This window comes from Lactuca virosa, chromosome 8 (assembly GCF_052849685.1).
Source record: "Lactuca virosa cultivar CGN04683 chromosome 8, Lactuca_virosa_CGN04683_v6, whole genome shotgun sequence".
Lineage (NCBI taxonomy): Eukaryota > Viridiplantae > Streptophyta > Magnoliopsida > Asterales > Asteraceae > Lactuca > Lactuca virosa.
Genome location: NC_136433.1, coordinates 4,474,871 through 4,492,935, shown reverse-complemented (window position 1 = coordinate 4,492,935; position 18,065 = coordinate 4,474,871). Strand labels below are relative to the sequence as shown.

Genomic DNA, 18,065 nt, shown 5'->3' with positions numbered 1-18,065 from the left:
TTTATAGACAATATAATATTTTATTTTTTGGAGTTGTAAAGATGTGGTGGTGTTTTTTTATTTCTGAAAATATGTAAAGGCCACATTCTCATTTATAATCATTTAACATATCATCGGTGACTAAGGATGGTTTGTTTTGAGGTTAATATACAATTATACATATACACTCGAAAATGTTAAGACTTCAAGAGTGATGTTAGTCTAAACATCATAAAATTTGAGGTTAATCCTTGTTATTTAACAAAATATATTAATTTTTATTTTGAGGTGTGTAACAAAATAACAAATTCTATTAAAATCACTAAGTTTTTATAAAAAAAATCGATTTTGAAACGTTTGAGTTGTTTTAATTCCATTTTGTTGAATTATTATTGACACCACCAGTATTGTTTCATACGTTTCCAAATATATAGATACTTTAATGGTTAATAACTTAATAGAGTAATGTATTTTTTATGAAATGTTAAATATCTTCCTATTAAATGTTCTTACTTATCATTCTACTTACAAGATTATCAGAAGTGTCAAAATCAAAGGGTAAGGTGTATCAAATTAGTGTCAAAATCAAAGGATAAGGTGTATCAAATTAGTATTTTACACATGACAATCATTAAATGGGTAAAAAGATGAAATAGGAATATTAAATAAGAAGCAATTTAATTTTTCATTTTTTATTTTGTATTAGTATTTAGTTATTTAATTGGTTTTGTCCATATTTGACCATTTAACTTGTTTTTTATTTTTTGTCCATATTCAATTATTATAACCGGTTACTTCAAGTTAAACCAGAAAAATGACTTAACAGGGTAATATAATTTCCAGTTTGCATAAATTTAGTCTTTAACTTTTTGTTTACATTTAGTTCTTATGACTGGTTTCTTCAGGTTTTGCTCATTAAGATAGATGAAACCGAAGCCGAAGACATCTTCTGCTTGGAGAAAACTAAGGCGTTGTTTGTTTTGGAAGTGGTTAAATGTCTTTTGACTTTTTTCATGTTTGTGGAAGAAGACGTCCACTTAAAAAACGTCTACCCGCCAGAAGGGAAAAATGCTCAAAAAGTACTTTTGTAGAAAAACAAACGAGGCCTAAGTCACCAACATTATTTGATTGATTCGTGAATTAGGTTAATGACATAAGTGAGGGACGAGCCACGTATGAGAACGCCTCATTAATGATTGTCCCACATAGAATGCTATGAGCAAAACATGAAACCGATCATAATGACTAAATGTGTACAAACTGAAAATTATATTATCATATTAAGTCATTTTTCTGGCTTAACGCTAGTTATAAGAACTGAATATGGACAAAAAGGTTAAATTGTCAAATATGAACAAAAAAAATGCAATGACTAAATGTGTACAAAATAAAAAATACATTATAAGTAATTATCCCCACTTTTAAAAAGAAAGAAAAAGTCATCAAATTATCAAATATATTATAGTTATCTGTTATCATACAATACAAAGGATTTCCGTTTAAGATTTTTAAAAGGAATGTATATAATATAAGTATGAAGTAGTAGAAGTAGTACCTTAAGTATAAGCGAAAATAAAAAAGTGATCAATCATCCACATGTGGCCTTTCAATATAAATACACCCAACATTCTTATTTCTTAATATGAATAATATAAAAGATTTTATATATTACCCAACGAGGTCATATTCCTTTAATATATCCCACTAATTGTCTTGTAATTAGACAAGATTATGAAAGATTTGTCTGTATTTGATAGTGGATATACGAAAGAATATTAATTAGTGTATACACTGTTTTTTACTACTCGAGTATTAATTAAGTAATAGTAACTAATAATGTTATAATGCGTTTAAATGATTTATATTGAAAGAAATGGAATGCATGTGGGATGACTGACTAGTGACTACCCTTTACATTTGGAAAACATTTGTATCGGATGACATGTATAATATGATTCTTTTATTTCACATCACCATCAACTCTATGATATAGTATATAATTTACATATCATAATCAGAAATCATTTATTTTAAATGAATCATGAATGCATCACATTGTTGATAAAGCATTACTATTAGAATGAATGACAATGGCATTGAATGAATTTTAGCGTAGTTCCCATATTTAGATTTCTTTCAACATAAACTTTATAAGAACCTTCCTATACATAACACAATCCAGCCAAAAAGAAGAAAAAACAAGAGAAATAGGAATCAAACTGGTCTCTCAACTGATATCAATTGTGTCGAAAAATAAAAATAAAATTTACAGGTATTGACAAAAGTGAGGAGACCTGAATATGAAGTCTAAGTACAACCCAGACAATGTCTGACTGAAAGTGAAAAGTGTGTTGGATGTTTTGCAGGTGGAGACTGAGCTTTTCTGCGACCAAAATGCTTATGAAAAGCATCCACTGCACCTTTAACCCCATCTTCATCCGCCATGGCCTTTGCCAGTTCAGTAGCAGCTACTTTCACCTGTGTGTGTGTGTGTGTGTGAATAAGTAAATATATATATATATATATATATATATATATATATATATATATATATATATATATATTATGACAAAAGTAAATAAGTATAATTGTCTGTTTTACTTACCGCTGGTTTTAACATGAAGTGTATTGCAGAAACCAATTTCTTGAGCGAGAAGTCCTCCACAGGAATTGGAGGGGGGCCTACTCCCCTAGCATGAACCTGCTTTCCCCAAAATGGTTGGTCTCCAAAGAAAGGAACCACAGTTGTTGGACACTGTTGTAATTTATATACATTATTATAAAAATAACAATACTTGGATTTTTTTCCATATGATATAAAAGCAAGCTCACCGCAGCTTTAAGACCAGCAGCAGTTGTTCCAGCACCACCATGATGAACCTGCAAAAAGTAAATAATTTTTTATTTTTACACAAATGAAAATGTATAAAAAAAATTTACGTACCACAGCAGCACATTGTAGGAATAGCCAATCGTGTGGAACATTATCCAGCAAGTATACAAAATCTTTCGACTTGGCCACTGCGCATATACAATATTAACAAACAAACTGTATATATATATATATAGCAATTAGCATTATTATTATTTTTTAAATATATATAATTAATGAGGTGGAAAAGTAGAGGAAGATAAAGATCTTACAGTTTCCTAAACCACCCCAGCCTTTGTTGATGATACCTCGTTGTTGTGTAATTTCTAGGGCTTCCACAATTATGTTTGTCATTCCATCAGGGTCTTGAACAGGCTGTGTCATGTGTCATCAAATCAATTACAAACAGTTAAAACTATTGTATTGCTGCTGCTTTTAGTCAAGGGGTATTGGAGTTGTTACTTTTAAGTGGTTGTATTATCTAATCTAATCTATTTATGTAACATTTGAGAGGAAAAAAACAAAAAACTCACAAGGCTACCAAATCCAATGTAGATGGGCTTTTTACCATTTTGAAGCCATTCCAGTAGGGGATCTGGAGGTACATAAGTTGATGCAAGGTCTAAGAAACAGAAACCTACAACATCAATATGCGCACCCCAATCTGAAATTAATCAAATCAACAACACATATCATTACTATACAATAAGCATCCACGATATATGTATAGATTAGATTGTTATCTTCCATTTTTTTTTTTTTTTTTTTTTTTGGATTACAGAAACAGCAATGTACTTCCATTGATTTGTTTCAATGTCATCCAAATACAAAACAATTTTCCTTGCCTTGCTATCATTGGACAGTTTTTCAAATTACAGAGTCCTAATAAGAAAAATTCAAAGTGCAATGCCTCAATAAGAAAAAAACTACAATGTTGTAACAGAAAGAAATGTAAGTAAGATGCTATAATACATAATACACAATCAAATGAATATATGTTGCTATTTCTTGCTTTTAGTCCTTTTAAATACTTGTTTTTAGAAGCATGTGGTACACTAAGGCCAATATTAAAATGTATCCAAGGCACAATTTTTTAATAAATTTAAGACTTGAAATACAAAGTTGCATAAACCAATTGCCTATAGTATCTATTTCAGAATTTTGTGAGACAGTATAGTGAAAGTAACAGAGACATTTGAAGAGCTTTTGGTTTGGGGACAAGATGATATGGAGCATAACTAATCCAATTATAGGCAGCATCAGCATGTTTGTTAATTTATGTGTAAACTAAATATAGACAGTCATACCTTTTGGTTTGGGAACAAGATGTGGACTCCAAATATATCCGTAAGGCAAATCATGTGGAGAACTATATGAACCACTTAAATATGTAATAGGTCTTAGCTTCAACTTTTTCTTCCTGAACTCATTAATTATATCTCGCATCCCCATCCAAATTAATGCATCAACAATCTGATATGACAGCTGCAACAAACAAGAATTTGAGGGACTGTTTTATTAACAATAATAATAGTGTTCGATCCCATGAGTACAAATAATAAAGTAACTAGTTGGAATTATAACAATAATCAAAGCTGCTTACTCTATTTGCCACAGGTTGCCGAACCCGTGAAAGAGGGTGTGAAAATTCACTTGTAGCCCTGAAGAAAATAAAATTAAAAATATAAAAAGAAGAATATCAGTAAAAGGACGGAACTCACCCTATCCCTCCTAACTGGCACTCTCAGAAAACTAAAAAAAGCAATAGAAGAAGAGACATATCAGTATCACGTACGTCCATGGCATAGTGAAAAAGATGTGGAGTGGAACTTTAAGTGCTTCTGCAACATGAGTATGACCTGAAAAAGCATAATTCCATTCAATGTAGTTAATAATAACTAACTAAAAATTTTAATGGTGATGTGATGTGGGCCCTACCATATGCAGGAGGGTTAGCAATTATAGCATCAACATTGAATGGAACATTTGTGTCCAGATCAGGACTAGTACATGCAGGAAGTAAAGAAAATACAATCTCCTTTATTTGACTTCTTTGAATTGGTATTTCTGAAGGTTCTGATGGCAAAAATCCTTTGTTCTTCACCATGTCTACACAACAAATTCAACCCCATCACAAAAAAATTATAAGATAAAACTATTAATATAATATATATATATATATGGCTACTTTACTTACATCCAGCAAGGACTTTGGGATCACCACCTAGAGGGAAAAATTCAAGGCCAGAAGCCTTGACAAATTCCTTGAAATTGGAGTGAGTTGCTAGTCTGACTCTATGACCATATTCCTGTAAACGTTTTCCAATGGCAACAAATGGTTGTACATCTCCCCTTGTTCCAACAATAAGCATAACAATCTGCAATGGAGGGAAATCTGGAATAGCTGTTGCATCAAAATCTCCATCTTTATCTTCATCTTCAGTAGTAGTAGCTTCAACTTTGGTACCAAAATCCAAGCTTTGTTGCCTGATTTCATCCGGAATTTCAAATTGCACTGTGCCATCAGCTCGAACACTAGCTAACCGATTCAACCACTTGAGCTGCAGAAAAGTACATTACATTTATGTTGTTTTTAATCATACTTATTAATTATTTATTTGAAAATAAGAAGTAGTAACTGAAGAAGGGAAGAAGCCAAAACCTTCTTTTTTGTAGGTATTTTACTGTCAAAAAACTTAGCACCAAGTAGGCCATGGATTTTGTTTTGTTTAATTCTCCCATGTTGTTGTTGTTGTTGTTGACTACTGGTTGTCACTGATGATGTGTCTGGAGTAGAACTTCCACCGGGAAGATTTCGATTAATAGACGCTGAGTAGACAACATTTGGAAGCTGTCAATTGATAGGTTAACAAATAGAATAAACTTCATTGTGGAAAATGGAGAAACTATTCAAGACATACATACTGGCACCCTTCACTTAATCTAAGAATCGATTGTTTATCCACTTTGTTGTTAGTTTCCTATGATTTATTTGTTTAATAGAAGGTGTAGTAATATTATGGGTATTGCCTGCAGTTACTATAAGAAACTCTTTTGAGGAATTAGAGTCTTGATGGGCGACATTAACAAACTCTCTTGAGGAATTAGAGTCTTGAAGTAAAATTCTTTATATATTACTTCAGTTCAATCCATCATATCATTGGGAGAGGATTAACCAGAAGATCAAATGTCATCAGGTCAAACATCAATTAAAGAACAAAATGACATCGTCCTCACACAAGTTATTTTCTGGCTTAATCCGAAATAGATCCAATACGCATTAGTCAAAGCAATTAAGTTTGAAGAAAAAGGCTCTTATTTTTTTAGGGAGAGAGATGCTAAAATTTTCAACTATTCAGCAACCTTTAATAGAAAAACAACTACTCACCTAACTCTTCTAGTATTCTAGTCCTTAGAATAATTATTTTACAGATTCATACAAACACTCACTCGTTTCACAGTCAGGGCGCTCTTTAAAACTCAAAATTAGCAATTCCTCCCACAATTATAATCACATTTGGTGTATAAATTCATCGGCTTAAAGTTACATGCCACCCAGATATGTGAAAACGAAAAAAGGGGAAACCTGAAGATAGACCGACATGTTGAGGCGGTTCGTCTGCGGCAGTTATCTCAACATCAGAATCGAGTTCCGGTGGGCTTTCAGAAGTGACACTAGGAGATGAGCTTTGATTATGATGACCACCGTCGCCCACATCAGGGTAAGAATTCATGGCGATTGCTGTAGTACTTTAAGAAAAAAAGGATTGGAAGTGCTTTTGTTGAAAGCTGAAAATGGGAGAAAACGGAAAAGAGGGTTTTGGTTACGAAGGAAGGAAGGAATATGTTCGGTTGTGACCGCCTGCTTGCTTACATCACATTCAAAGACAGGTGTTGGACTGTTGGTAAAGCAATGCCAACGAGGGAATCGGTAGACAGAATTGGGTAGGAAATTTGAATGAGTTGGTGGTCACATACGGGCTACGGCTATCTAGAATCAAAACAATTTTTTATTTTTTTATTCTAAATCTAAATAAGCCCACTAACCTTAAATAGACCGGCCCACATCTCTCTAGCCGTCTAGCGGTGGAAACTGACAGGCTATGCAGCCCCCGAACCCGACCCTATCCCTATTTAGGCCCCCTGTTAGTCATCCAGATTAGGGGTGAGTATTTGGACCGAACCAGACCGGCGCTTGGACCGGACCGGTTATGGAGAATATTGTGGACCATGGACCGGACCGGATGAGTCGTGTCTGTGTCCGTGTCCGGGTCCAGGTCCGGGTTTTCCGGTTCTTGCACCCGTTTGGACCGGTACAACTTTAATTGCATAGAGTACAAGTCGTTAAAATAAGTTTTTAGGTTTGATACGATGCAACTTGTAAAATGATTATGTTTTCCTTTCATGCATAACTAATCTACCTTGATGTTATAATATTATAAGTTGTAAAATTAATTTTCCAAATAAAATCAACTAACATATAAATCAAGTTCACCAAGATTCCTTTCATATGATTTATCTATCAAAGATACATAAAATTCAGAATTATAGTATAAAATGATAGTTAAAAATTCAAATATTTCAGCTTTTATAGCTCAACTTTGAAAGATTGTAACTCACTGAATATAATACCAAAATCAACAAAATTATAGTCTAAATTTATTTACAAACTGTAAAATAAATGTTGGAAAAAACCTCAGGTCAATCCGACTTAAAACGAATGAGTTATGGTTGTTTAAAAATTTTCACAGATTACAAAATTTTAAAAAACTTGCTGAAAAGCTGAAAATTTTCAGCTTTGATAGCTCAACTTTGAAAGACTATAACTCATTGAATATAATACCAAAATCAACAAAATTATAGTCTAAATTCATCTACAAACTGTAAATTAAACGTTGGAAAAAACCGCGTGTCAATCCGACTTAAAATGAATGAGTTATGGTTGTTTAAAAATTTTCACAGATTACAAAATTTTAAAAATGTTGCTGAAAAGCTTAAATTTTTCAGCTTTGATAGCTCAACTTTGAAAGTCTGTAACTCATTGAATACTATACCAAAATCAACAAAACTATAGTCTAAATTCATCTACAAACTGTAAGTTAAACGTTGGAAAAAACCGCGTGTCAATCCGATTTAAAACGAATGAGTTATGGTTGTTTAAAAATTTTCACAGATTACAATTTTTTTTAAATCGGGTCCAACCGGTTCTAAACCCAGTACAAACCAGACCGGACCGGGAAAAAAATTAGACCGGACCGGGATGGATTCCTAGAACCGAGAACCGGCCCGAGGTCCAAAAAAATGGTCCGGTTCACCGGTCCGGTCCGGTCCACCGGTCCAAATGCTCACCCCTAATCCGGATTGTTTAGTCCCCTACGGCTTCCAAATATTAGGGATGAAAAAAAAAACATGTATCCAATGTGAACTCGCTACCTTAACTCAACTTAGATTTAGGAATCCTCAAGTTGATCGGTATAGAAAACCCTAAGTCCTTAACCTTGTATATAGAAAACTAATGGGGTTATATTTTATTATAATCATTGGTTTTAACTGATTCTAGAAAATATTAGTAATAATTGTGATATTTTATATATTACTATATGTTATTAGTTTAATGAGTTTGGAGATTAATTCATTTATGTTATTAGTTTAAATATTAGGGTGGAGGGAATCCATCTCCCTCGACCATCTAAAACCACTTACCATCTAGATGTTACTTTTTTTTTCTTTCCTCTCACTTTCATCACTCCTAACACACAACAAATAATCCATATTTTCCAACCCACTCCCAATATACAAGTACAACATATGGTATAAGTTCGGAGAGAAATAGATGAGCGGGTTCAGCTTGATGATGAAGTCACTCAACCCTCGTCTAGAATACCAAGGATTCTTGATCTTGGAGGTATCTTTAGTACATACTGTATCACACCCATCTAGTGCCACTCAGTCCACACTTAGGATTTAGTTATTAAGTCTAGTAATATAAAATGTTATTAGTTTACTGAGTTTGGAGATTAATTCATTTATGTTATTAGTTTAAATATTAGGGTGGAGGGAATCCATCTCCCTCGACCATCTAAAACCACTTACCATCTAGGTGTTATATTTTTTTTCTTTCCTCTCACTTTCATCACTCCTAACACACAACAAATAATCCATATTTTCCAACCCACTCCCAATATACAAGTACAACATATGGTATAAGTTCGGAGAGAAATAGATGAGCGGGTTTAGTTTGATGATGAAGCCACTCAACCCTCGTCTAGAATACCAATGATTCTTGATCTTGGAGGTATCTTTAGTACATACTGTATCACACCCATCTAGTGCCACTCAGTCCACACTTAGGATTTAGTTATTAAGTCTAGTAATATAATATGTTATTAGTTTAATGAGTTTGGAGATTAATTCATTTATGTTATTAGTTTAAATATTAGGGTGGAGGGAATCCATCTCCCTCGACCATCTAAAACCACTTACCATCTAGGTGTTACATTTTTTTTCTTTCCTCTCACTTTCATCACTCCTAACACACAACAAATAATCCATATTTCCCAACCCACTCCCAATATACAAGTACAACATATGGTATAAGTTCGGAGAGAAAGAGATGAGCGGGTTTAGTTTGATGATGAAGCCACTCAACCCTCGTCTAGAATACCAATGATTCTTGATCTTGGAGGTATCTTTAGTACATACTCTATCACACCCATCTGGTGCCACTCAGTCCACACTTAGAATTTAGTTATTAAGTCTAGTAATATAAAATGTTATTGGTTTAATGAGTTTGTAGATTAATTCATTTATGTTATTAGTTTAAATATTAGGGTGGAGGGAATCCATCTCCCTCGACCATCTAAAACTACTTACCATCTAGGTGTTACATTTTTTTTCTTTCCTTTCACTTTCATCACTCCTAACACACAACAAATAATCCATATTTTCCAACCCACTCCAAATATACAAGTACAACATATGGTATAAGTTCGGAGAGAAAGAGATGAGCGGGTTCAGTTTGATGATGAAGCCACTCAACCCTCGTCTGAAGTACACCTCCGATTGGCAGGATGATGGAATGGTTGGTGTAATTCTTGAAGTTATTCCATCGTTTGGAATTTCCATCACCAACCAAGTTGAAGTAGAATTGATGATTAAAGATACACGTGGAAGAAGTCCTAGTAGAGTCTAGGAAAATTTTATGATTACTTGGACACATTCGTATGTGTTAAATTGTTTTGTGATTTTAGGACTTGGGGACTGCGAGACAGTACTTGGGACGAGTATGAGTAGGTGTGAATAGTAGTAGAGATCTATACTACTGGAAGCACAGGACTCACGCTTGGATCAGGGAAAGTCACAAGGTTACCAAGAAACTAGTGATTGATTCCGTTTTATTCGGACATGTCATTACCCTTGTTTCGGTAATGACTAGTAAGTTGGTTGTTATTCCGACCCTAGTGGTCATATCAAATTGAGTCCGACTACGATGATTTTGTTACATAGTTCGGAGGACCAAGTTCGATGTAGCATCTGACTAAAGTCAGAAGGTTGAAATTAATGCGATCGATAGCATCGCGCTCATTGTTAATGAAGCTTGTAGCCGGAAATGCTTTCGCTGAGTCACCTCGGACACGTTATCCCTCGCATGCGAGGCCTCCACGTGGCACCTCCTGATAGGACCGAGCTTCGCGCGTTGTCTTCTGATTGGACCAAGTCCGCGGTCCACTCGCATTCGGACAGCCTCGCAGGAGACACCCCGCGGATGCTCCTCGGACACCCCCTTCGCATACGTGTAGCCTCCTTATTCGACCGAGGCTGCTGACCAATCCAAAGCTCGCAGCTGACCAATCCGAGCCTCGCCCTGCTGCCACCTGGTCCGAGCCTCGTAGACGCGTGCCCTTCCCTCCTCGGTTCGGATCCAAGCCTCGCTACTATATATAGTAGTGGCTGCGAGACTTCCCGGGTAGAATCCGAAATTTGTCACTTTTCACCCATTTTCATCTTTTTTATCATTTTGACTTCCCCCGAAGCCCCGGTATCATTTCTAAAGCCCGAAATACGTTCCGAAGTTCCCGAAGACCCAAAAAATTTATCTTTTCGGTTTTGAAGCCTGACCTTCGCAGAGCCCGGTTTCTCAATAAAACTCCCGATTTTATTAGAAACGATCATTGTAGGCAACGAAGTGCTGCCCGGTTATCGTTAAATCAAGTGAGTGTGTAGTCACTTTCATCTTACACATAGATATGAAGTATTTTATATAAAATACGTGATATGTGTATATATGTTGTTTGTTTATTTGAGATGGATGTTGAATGAATGTTTTATACATGTTTAAAATGATTTAAAATGTATATATATTTTATCTTCAAATATGTTGGGTAAAACATGGGTAGATAAAGTATGAGGGATAGAAGTACAATATAGATGTACGTTGGTAGCTATGAATTAAATACAGTATAGATGTACGTTGGTAGCTATGAATTTAGTACAGTATAGATGTACGTTGGTAGCTATGAATTTAGTACAGTATAGATGTACGTTGGTAGCTATGAATTTAGTACAGTATAGATGTACGTTGGTAGCTACGGATTTAGTATGTTGGCAGCTATGGACTTAGTGCCTGTTGTATAAACCTTGGCGACGATGTGACTTCGTGCCTATTAGATAAACCCTGGCGACGATGTGACTTCGTGCCTATTAGATAAACCCTGGCGACAATGAGACGTAGTGCCTATTGTATAAACCCTGGCGACTATGAGACGTAGTGCCTATTAGATAAACCCTGGTGACGATGTGACTTCGTGCCTATTAGATAAACCCTGACGACTATGAGACGTAGTGCCTATTAGATAAACCCTGGCGACTATGAGACGTAGTGCCTGTTAGATAAACCCTGGCGACGATGTGACTTCGTGCCTATTAGATAAACCCTGGTGACGATGTGACTTCGTGCCTATTAGATAAACCCTGGCGACTATGAGACGTAGTGCCTATTAGATAAACCCTGGCGACTATGAGACGTAGTGCCTATTAGATAAACCCTGGGGACGATGTGACTTCGTGCCTATTAGATAAACCCTGGCGACGATGTGACTTCGTGCCTATTAGATAAACCCTGGCGACGATGTGACTTCGTGCCTATTAGATAAACCCTGGCGACGATGTGACTTCGTGCCTATTAGATAAACCTTGGCGACTATGAGACGTAGTGCCTATTAGATAAACCCTGGCGACTATGAGACGTAGTGCCTATTGTATAAACCCTGGCGACGATGTGACTTCGTGCCTATTTGACATAAATTGGGAAGGGAAAGCAATGCTGTCACCCCGGTGTTTGTTTTATTTGACATAAATTGCTGAAGAAAGCAATGTTGTCACCTTATTGGTTGTTTTATGTTAGGTTGTCTTGTTTGACATAATTTGCTAAGGAAAGCAAAGTTGTCACCCCATTGGTTGCCTTATTTGACATAAATTGCTGAGGAACCCCCGAAGCAATGTTGTCACCCCTAATGAAAATCCTTAGGCTAGGTCCCTTATGATAGTTGTTTTAGGGACGTAAGGTGAGGATAACGGGAATGGGTAATTAGGGTTGTTTTTGGTTGATGAAATTAATAAATTATTTGTTGATTGATAAACTTAAAGAGTTTATTATTTATTGTGGGTTGAAAACCCTATATGTTCACCAGGCTTCCAAGCCTGACCCACTCAGCTTTTTATATTACAGGTAGTGGACCCCGAGCATAGTCGGATGATGACAATGAGTGATTTTTGGATTATAGGCCAGTAGTTGTAAATAACTGATGTAAGGCTTATAATGTCTTGTTTATGCTTTTGATCTGTATCGGAACATGACATCCCGAGCTTTTAATATAAAATGAGAATATATATTTCTTAAACAAAGGTTTTGATAAATTTTTATCATGTTTTGTTTTGGGAACAAATTCCGCAACACCTTTTAAAAGGATTACTCTGATTTTATTTTAAAAAACATAAACAAAATCGGTCTTTTCTGGCCGAGAAATTAGGGGATGTCACACCAATGATTCTTGATCTTGGAGGTATCTTTAGTACATACTGCATCACACCTATCTAGTGCCACTCAGTCCACACTTAGAATTTAGTTATTAAGTCTAGTAATATAAAATGTTATTAGTTTAATGAGTTTGGAGATTAATTCATTTATGCTATTAGTTTAAATATTAGGGTGGAGGGAATCAATTTCCCTCGACCATCTAAAACCACTTACCATCTAGGTGTTACATTTTTTTTCTTTCCTCTCACTTTCATCACTCCTAACACACAACAAATAATCCATATTTTCCAACCCACTCCCAATATACAAGTACACCATATGGTATAAGTTCGGAGAGAAAGAGATGAGCGGGTTTAGTTTGATGATGAAGCCACTCAACCCTCGTCTAGAATATCAATGATTCTTGATCTTGGAGGTATCTTTAGTACATACTGTATCAGACCCATCTAGTGCCACTCAGTCCACACTTAGAATTTAGTTATTAAGTCTAGTAATATAAAATTTTAAAATTCGTCTAATAGCTAGAATTTCTTTCATAACTATCATATCTTTAACGTATTAGTTTAGTAATAACATTCCTTATTGACATTAGTTTAATAATCAATTTGTTAATGATATAATCCAATACCCAATAGCATTTTCAACTTTAGAAAAACATATGGTTGTTGCAGATATTTTGTTATATATAGGTCCTTTTTTTCTAAATTGAACTTGGAAATAAATATGTTAAACGATAAATGTTAGATTTAAAGGTCAAGAATCCATACCACATCTAGTGAGTGAAAACAATATTTTTTTTGTATTGTAAATAGTAGGCCTGAAAATTAGGTCGGTCGGGTTTGGGTTGGCAGGTCATAATACATTGACCTAACCAACCCATATAATATATGGCTTGGCGGCTTGGAAACATCAACCCAACCCACATAACTTATTCAAGTATATGGGTTCACGGGTCAGTGGGTCGATTTCGGATAACTTTTCACATGTTAACTTTATACGAATTATATATTTCTCTAAATTCATTAATAATTGACTAGAATGAAATGAACAACCAAATACATGCCTCTCACGTCTGAAAATATGGATCTAGAATTGGATTTTGGGTTAGGAGTGTTAGGACTTAGTCGCTTAGGGCACATTGTATATTGACTACATTCCATTAATTCATAAATAATTTTTTTTAATATAAGATATATAGTTGGGTTGGCGGGTTGACCCATGAACCCAAACAGGTAACCCAACCCAACCCATGAAATAAACGGGTTGGCGGGTCAGAAATCTCAACCCAAACTCGTTTATTTTCGTTTCGGGTTATGAGATGGGTCAAGAATTGCCATCCTATTAAATAAGAAATATGAAAACTATTAGCTATGATTAAGGCTCCTGCATCGCCTACCAAACTTAAAGTGAGGCTATGTGCAGTCTTATCATACGTTTCAAGTTTAAATACTATACGAGTATCAACCAAAGCCCTTCTCCTCCTGTCATAACATATGCAGTTTTCTAAGGAGGCAAAATCTTTGATTCCTCGATGGAGATCATCGTTTCGTGTTGAAGATGAACATGGGGTACATATATGGATTAGGGTCCTTGGTAATCTATTACCTCATTTCCATATCTAGTTCGAATAAAAAAAAGAGAAAAATACTGTAACATCCCAAAATCCAAGACAAAAAATTTCATTTTAATTTAATAATTATAAAACCATTTGTCTAAAAACATCCATAGTATCAACTCATAACAAAACCAGTGTATCAAATAGTCAAAACATGTCACAATAAAACAACATCAGAGTATAACTCCCAAAAATCTCATGTGCGGAAATCATAGTGTGATGCGCTGCAATCATGCCGACCCCTTTCCTTTTGAAGAAGAAATACCTGAAACCAAAACTGAAAACCATAAGCACAACGCTTAGTGAGTTCCCCCATCATACCACATACCATACAATACACATACTGCCTAGCATATTCGGGTACTGGCTGTAACATCACGACTCCCAAGTATAAATTTTAAAGCTTTATATTCGTATTATTGTGGGAACTCGACGAGTAGGAGGCCCCAACTCGTCGTGTTGAACCCGTTCAGCCCGCGTGGTTTATAGCATCTACTCGACGAGTTGGTGGACCCCAACTCGACGAGTAGAGGTTGTGCATGGAAACCCTAAATTACAGGGTTTTGCACCCTATTTAAAGGCTCATTAGCCCCCTGCCTCTCTTATCGCCCCCTTGACCTCAGAAAACCTTAATCGAGTATTACTCCTCATTTTGTGTGTGTGAAAGCTTAGAAGGTGGTTTTAGTGAAAGAAACTTGAAGATTCAAGAGCTTGCATCAAGGAGAAGCTTGTAGATCCAGTACCTACTCCGTCTTGGCTTCCATTTGAAGGTAACAAGTTGTTACCTTGATCATTATAGTGTTAGATCTCCTCATTCAAGGGTTTTAGGCCATTTCTAGCATATTTGTGGGTCATTTATGGTATTGAGCATGATCTGAAGTTGTAACTTCAGATTTGGACTCCTCTAAGCCCTCATGGTCATAAAGTTATTAAATTTATCAAGCTTTGTCCCTTCTCTTTGGCTTAAACCTCTTCCTTTGCTTGGTTTTGGCATTTAAGGCCTTGCATGCACGTAAAGTTAGCAACTTTACGTAATAACTATACCCTAGGAGCCTAGATCTACAGTTTGGAGCTTTGGTTTCGCTTAAAAGCGTCTGAATGAGAAATAGACTGAAGGAACTCGACGGGTTACATAGTCAACTCGACGAGTTGGATGAGGGTTTCCCACTTTCTGGATTCTGCATGAACTCGACGAGTTAGCAAGGTGAATCGACGAGTTGGTTAGGGTTTTCACGATATTTTGGACATTTCATGGACTCGACGAGTTGTTTGGAAACTCGGCGAGTCAACTAGGGTTTTCGCGATTCTTTGAGTTCTGAAGGAACTTGACGAGTCACTAAGCTGCACTCGACGAGTTGGGTCAACATGGACTGTTGACCTTGACTGTTGACTTTGACCTTGACCAGTGGTTGACCAAGTGTGACTTCTGGGGGTATTTGGTAATTTATGGATTTGGATCAATGGTGGTTGTAGGTGGTTGAGTTTGGAGTCGTGCTTCGGGAGTTGATCTTTCAATTCAGTACAGTTTGACATTTTCATCCCGAGCTACTTGTGAGGTGAGTTCTTCTCACTATATCAATAGGGTCTAAGACACCAAGGCCGACCCTTTATGATTTGTATCCTGATTATAGGATGATGCTATGTTAGTGATCTGTTAGATCTGTATCCTGGTTATAGGATGATGCTATGTTAGTGACCGGTTAGGTCGGTATCCTGGTATGCATGATGATGCTATGATTAGTAATTTGTGTAGATCGGTTTGACTGTTTGTATATGCTAGCATTTTGCTGTCTATGTGTTGATTTTATGATTGGGGGTGGGTTAAGGCGGACCTGCTTTGTGCTATAGGCCAACATACCCAGGGCGGCCCGGATAGACTGCATGCCATGGGGGCATATCAGTCAAGACGAAGGCCCGGAGAACGGTCCAGATAGGCTGAAGGCCCGGAAGGGCGGACCAAACATGTTGAAGGTTCTAAGAGTGGGCCAGATAGACTGAAGGCCCGGTGCGGGCGGTCCAGTCATGTTGAAGACTGAGAGTGGACCAGGTAGACTGAAGGCCCGGTGAGGGCAGACCAGTCGTACTGTAGACTCTATATATGCATGATGTTTGTTATGATATGGTTTGTATGGCGTTGGTATTTTGGGGGAACTCACTAAGCTTCGGGCTTACAGTTGTTGATTTTGTTTCAGGTACTTATGATGATCGCGGGAAGGCGAAAGCGTGATCGTGCACCTCCTTATATTTTTATGATTTGATTTTGGGATACTATGACATGGAACTATTTTGAAAACAAATTTGTAATAATTATTGGTTTTTGAATGATTTAAAAAGTTTTAAATTGACATGATTTTTATGGGTGTTACACTGGCCTACCCCTTCAGTCTCTTTCAACCGGTAACTGCCTAGCATATCAGGGTGCTGGCCTATCCCTTCGGTCTCTTTCGACCGGTAACTGCCTAGCATATCAGGGTGCTGGTGTAACATCCCAAAATTCATAGCCAAAAAAATTCATTTTTAATAAGTAATCATAAAACCATTAGTATGAAACATCCATAGTGATAACTCATTTCATAATCAAAAACCAATATTTCAAATAATAAAACATGTCATAGAAAAGTATTATGAGGGTACAACTCCCAAAGATCTCATAATGCGGAAATCATAGTGTGATGCGCTGCGATCCTGCCGGCTCCGTTCTTTTTGAAAAATAAGTACCTGAAACCAAAACTGTAAACCGTAAGCACGAAGCTTAGTGAGTTCCCCCATCATACCACACACCATACAAATAACATATTGTCATGCATATATGGTTGCCCGACCTACCCCTTCGGTCTCTTTTAACCGGTAACCGCCTAACATATCTGGGTGCTGGCCTACCCCTTCGGTCTCTTTCAACCGGTAATCGGGGACTATTTCACCCCCTACCACCACCACACAATATCCTAGCCTATACATATAAATCACATACTACCTAGCATATCTGGGTGCTGGCCTACCCCTTCGGTCCTTTCGACCGGTAATCGGAGACTATTTCACCCCTACCACTACTGCATAATAACATATCATAAACATACTACTAGGCATACCTGAGTACTGTCTACCCCTTCGGTCTCTTTCAACCGGTAACCGGGGACTATTTTACCCCTCCTACCACTATCACATAATATCATAACATACTAGCACATAAAGCATAACAAATAGTGGCATACCAGACAATTATCACAAAGACAATCATCTCTACTCTATACTCCTACTAGTGGGCCGACATTGGTGCCTTAGACCCACTTCTATTGGAAGGTAACTCACCTCGAATGCTGAAGCTCGCTGTCCGAACTCCCTAGCTGCTGCCTTGACGACTTCCCAAACTAACAATTTCCAACACAATATCCAATTAGCAACTAAGTTCTAAACCATGAACCATAATCCAATCTTGGGGTAAAATGACCATTTACCCTGGCCCAACAAGACCCATAATTAAGGCCCAAGCCCAAAACCAATAAGGTCCAAAACCATAAGATCCATAAAAGCCCAATATATGGCCCAATTTCCAATTGGGCCCC

At 36.5% G+C, this 18,065-nt stretch overlaps 1 protein-coding gene across 2 annotated transcripts; it reads right to left on the bottom strand.

Annotated features, from left to right (window-relative positions):
* Window positions 1–2,054: 2,054 nt before the first annotated feature.
* On the bottom strand, window positions 2,055–6,768 carry LOC145134949 (sterol 3-beta-glucosyltransferase UGT80A2-like). 2 transcript variants are annotated; one of them, XM_079069753.1, is made up of 13 exons: window positions 6,438–6,768; window positions 5,514–5,680; window positions 5,049–5,412; window positions 4,790–4,960; window positions 4,647–4,710; window positions 4,455–4,512; window positions 4,159–4,336; window positions 3,385–3,488; window positions 3,124–3,226; window positions 2,924–3,000; window positions 2,812–2,859; window positions 2,585–2,734; window positions 2,055–2,457 (listed from the first exon to the last, which is right to left on the bottom strand). In XM_079069753.1, exons 1-13 carry the CDS (start codon window positions 6,583–6,585, stop codon window positions 2,287–2,289), a joined length of 1,803 nt encoding a protein of 600 aa, XP_078925879.1. In that variant the 5' UTR covers window positions 6,586–6,768; the 3' UTR covers window positions 2,055–2,286. The 2 variants fall into 2 exon arrangements, with proteins under 2 accessions (XP_078925879.1, XP_078925878.1); XM_079069752.1 differs by having other exon boundaries at window positions 3,385–3,515; window positions 6,438–6,763.
* Window positions 6,769–18,065: the final 11,297 nt, after the last annotated feature.

What these genes read in the sequence shown, in the direction of transcription:
- LOC145134949 (XM_079069752.1), bottom strand. Translation starts at nt 6,585, where the DNA reads ATGAATTCTTACCCTGATGTGGGCGACGGTGGTCATCATAATCAAAGC. An exon ending in GGCAACCTGTGGCAAATAGA is followed by an intron (nt 4,337 to 4,454) that starts GTAAGCAGCTTT and finishes TGTTTGTTGCAG; the next exon opens with CTGTCATATCAGATTGTTGA. An exon ending in ACATTGGATTTGGTAGCCTT is followed by an intron (nt 3,227 to 3,384) that starts GTGAGTTTTTTG and finishes CACATGACACAG; the next exon opens with CCTGTTCAAGACCCTGATGG.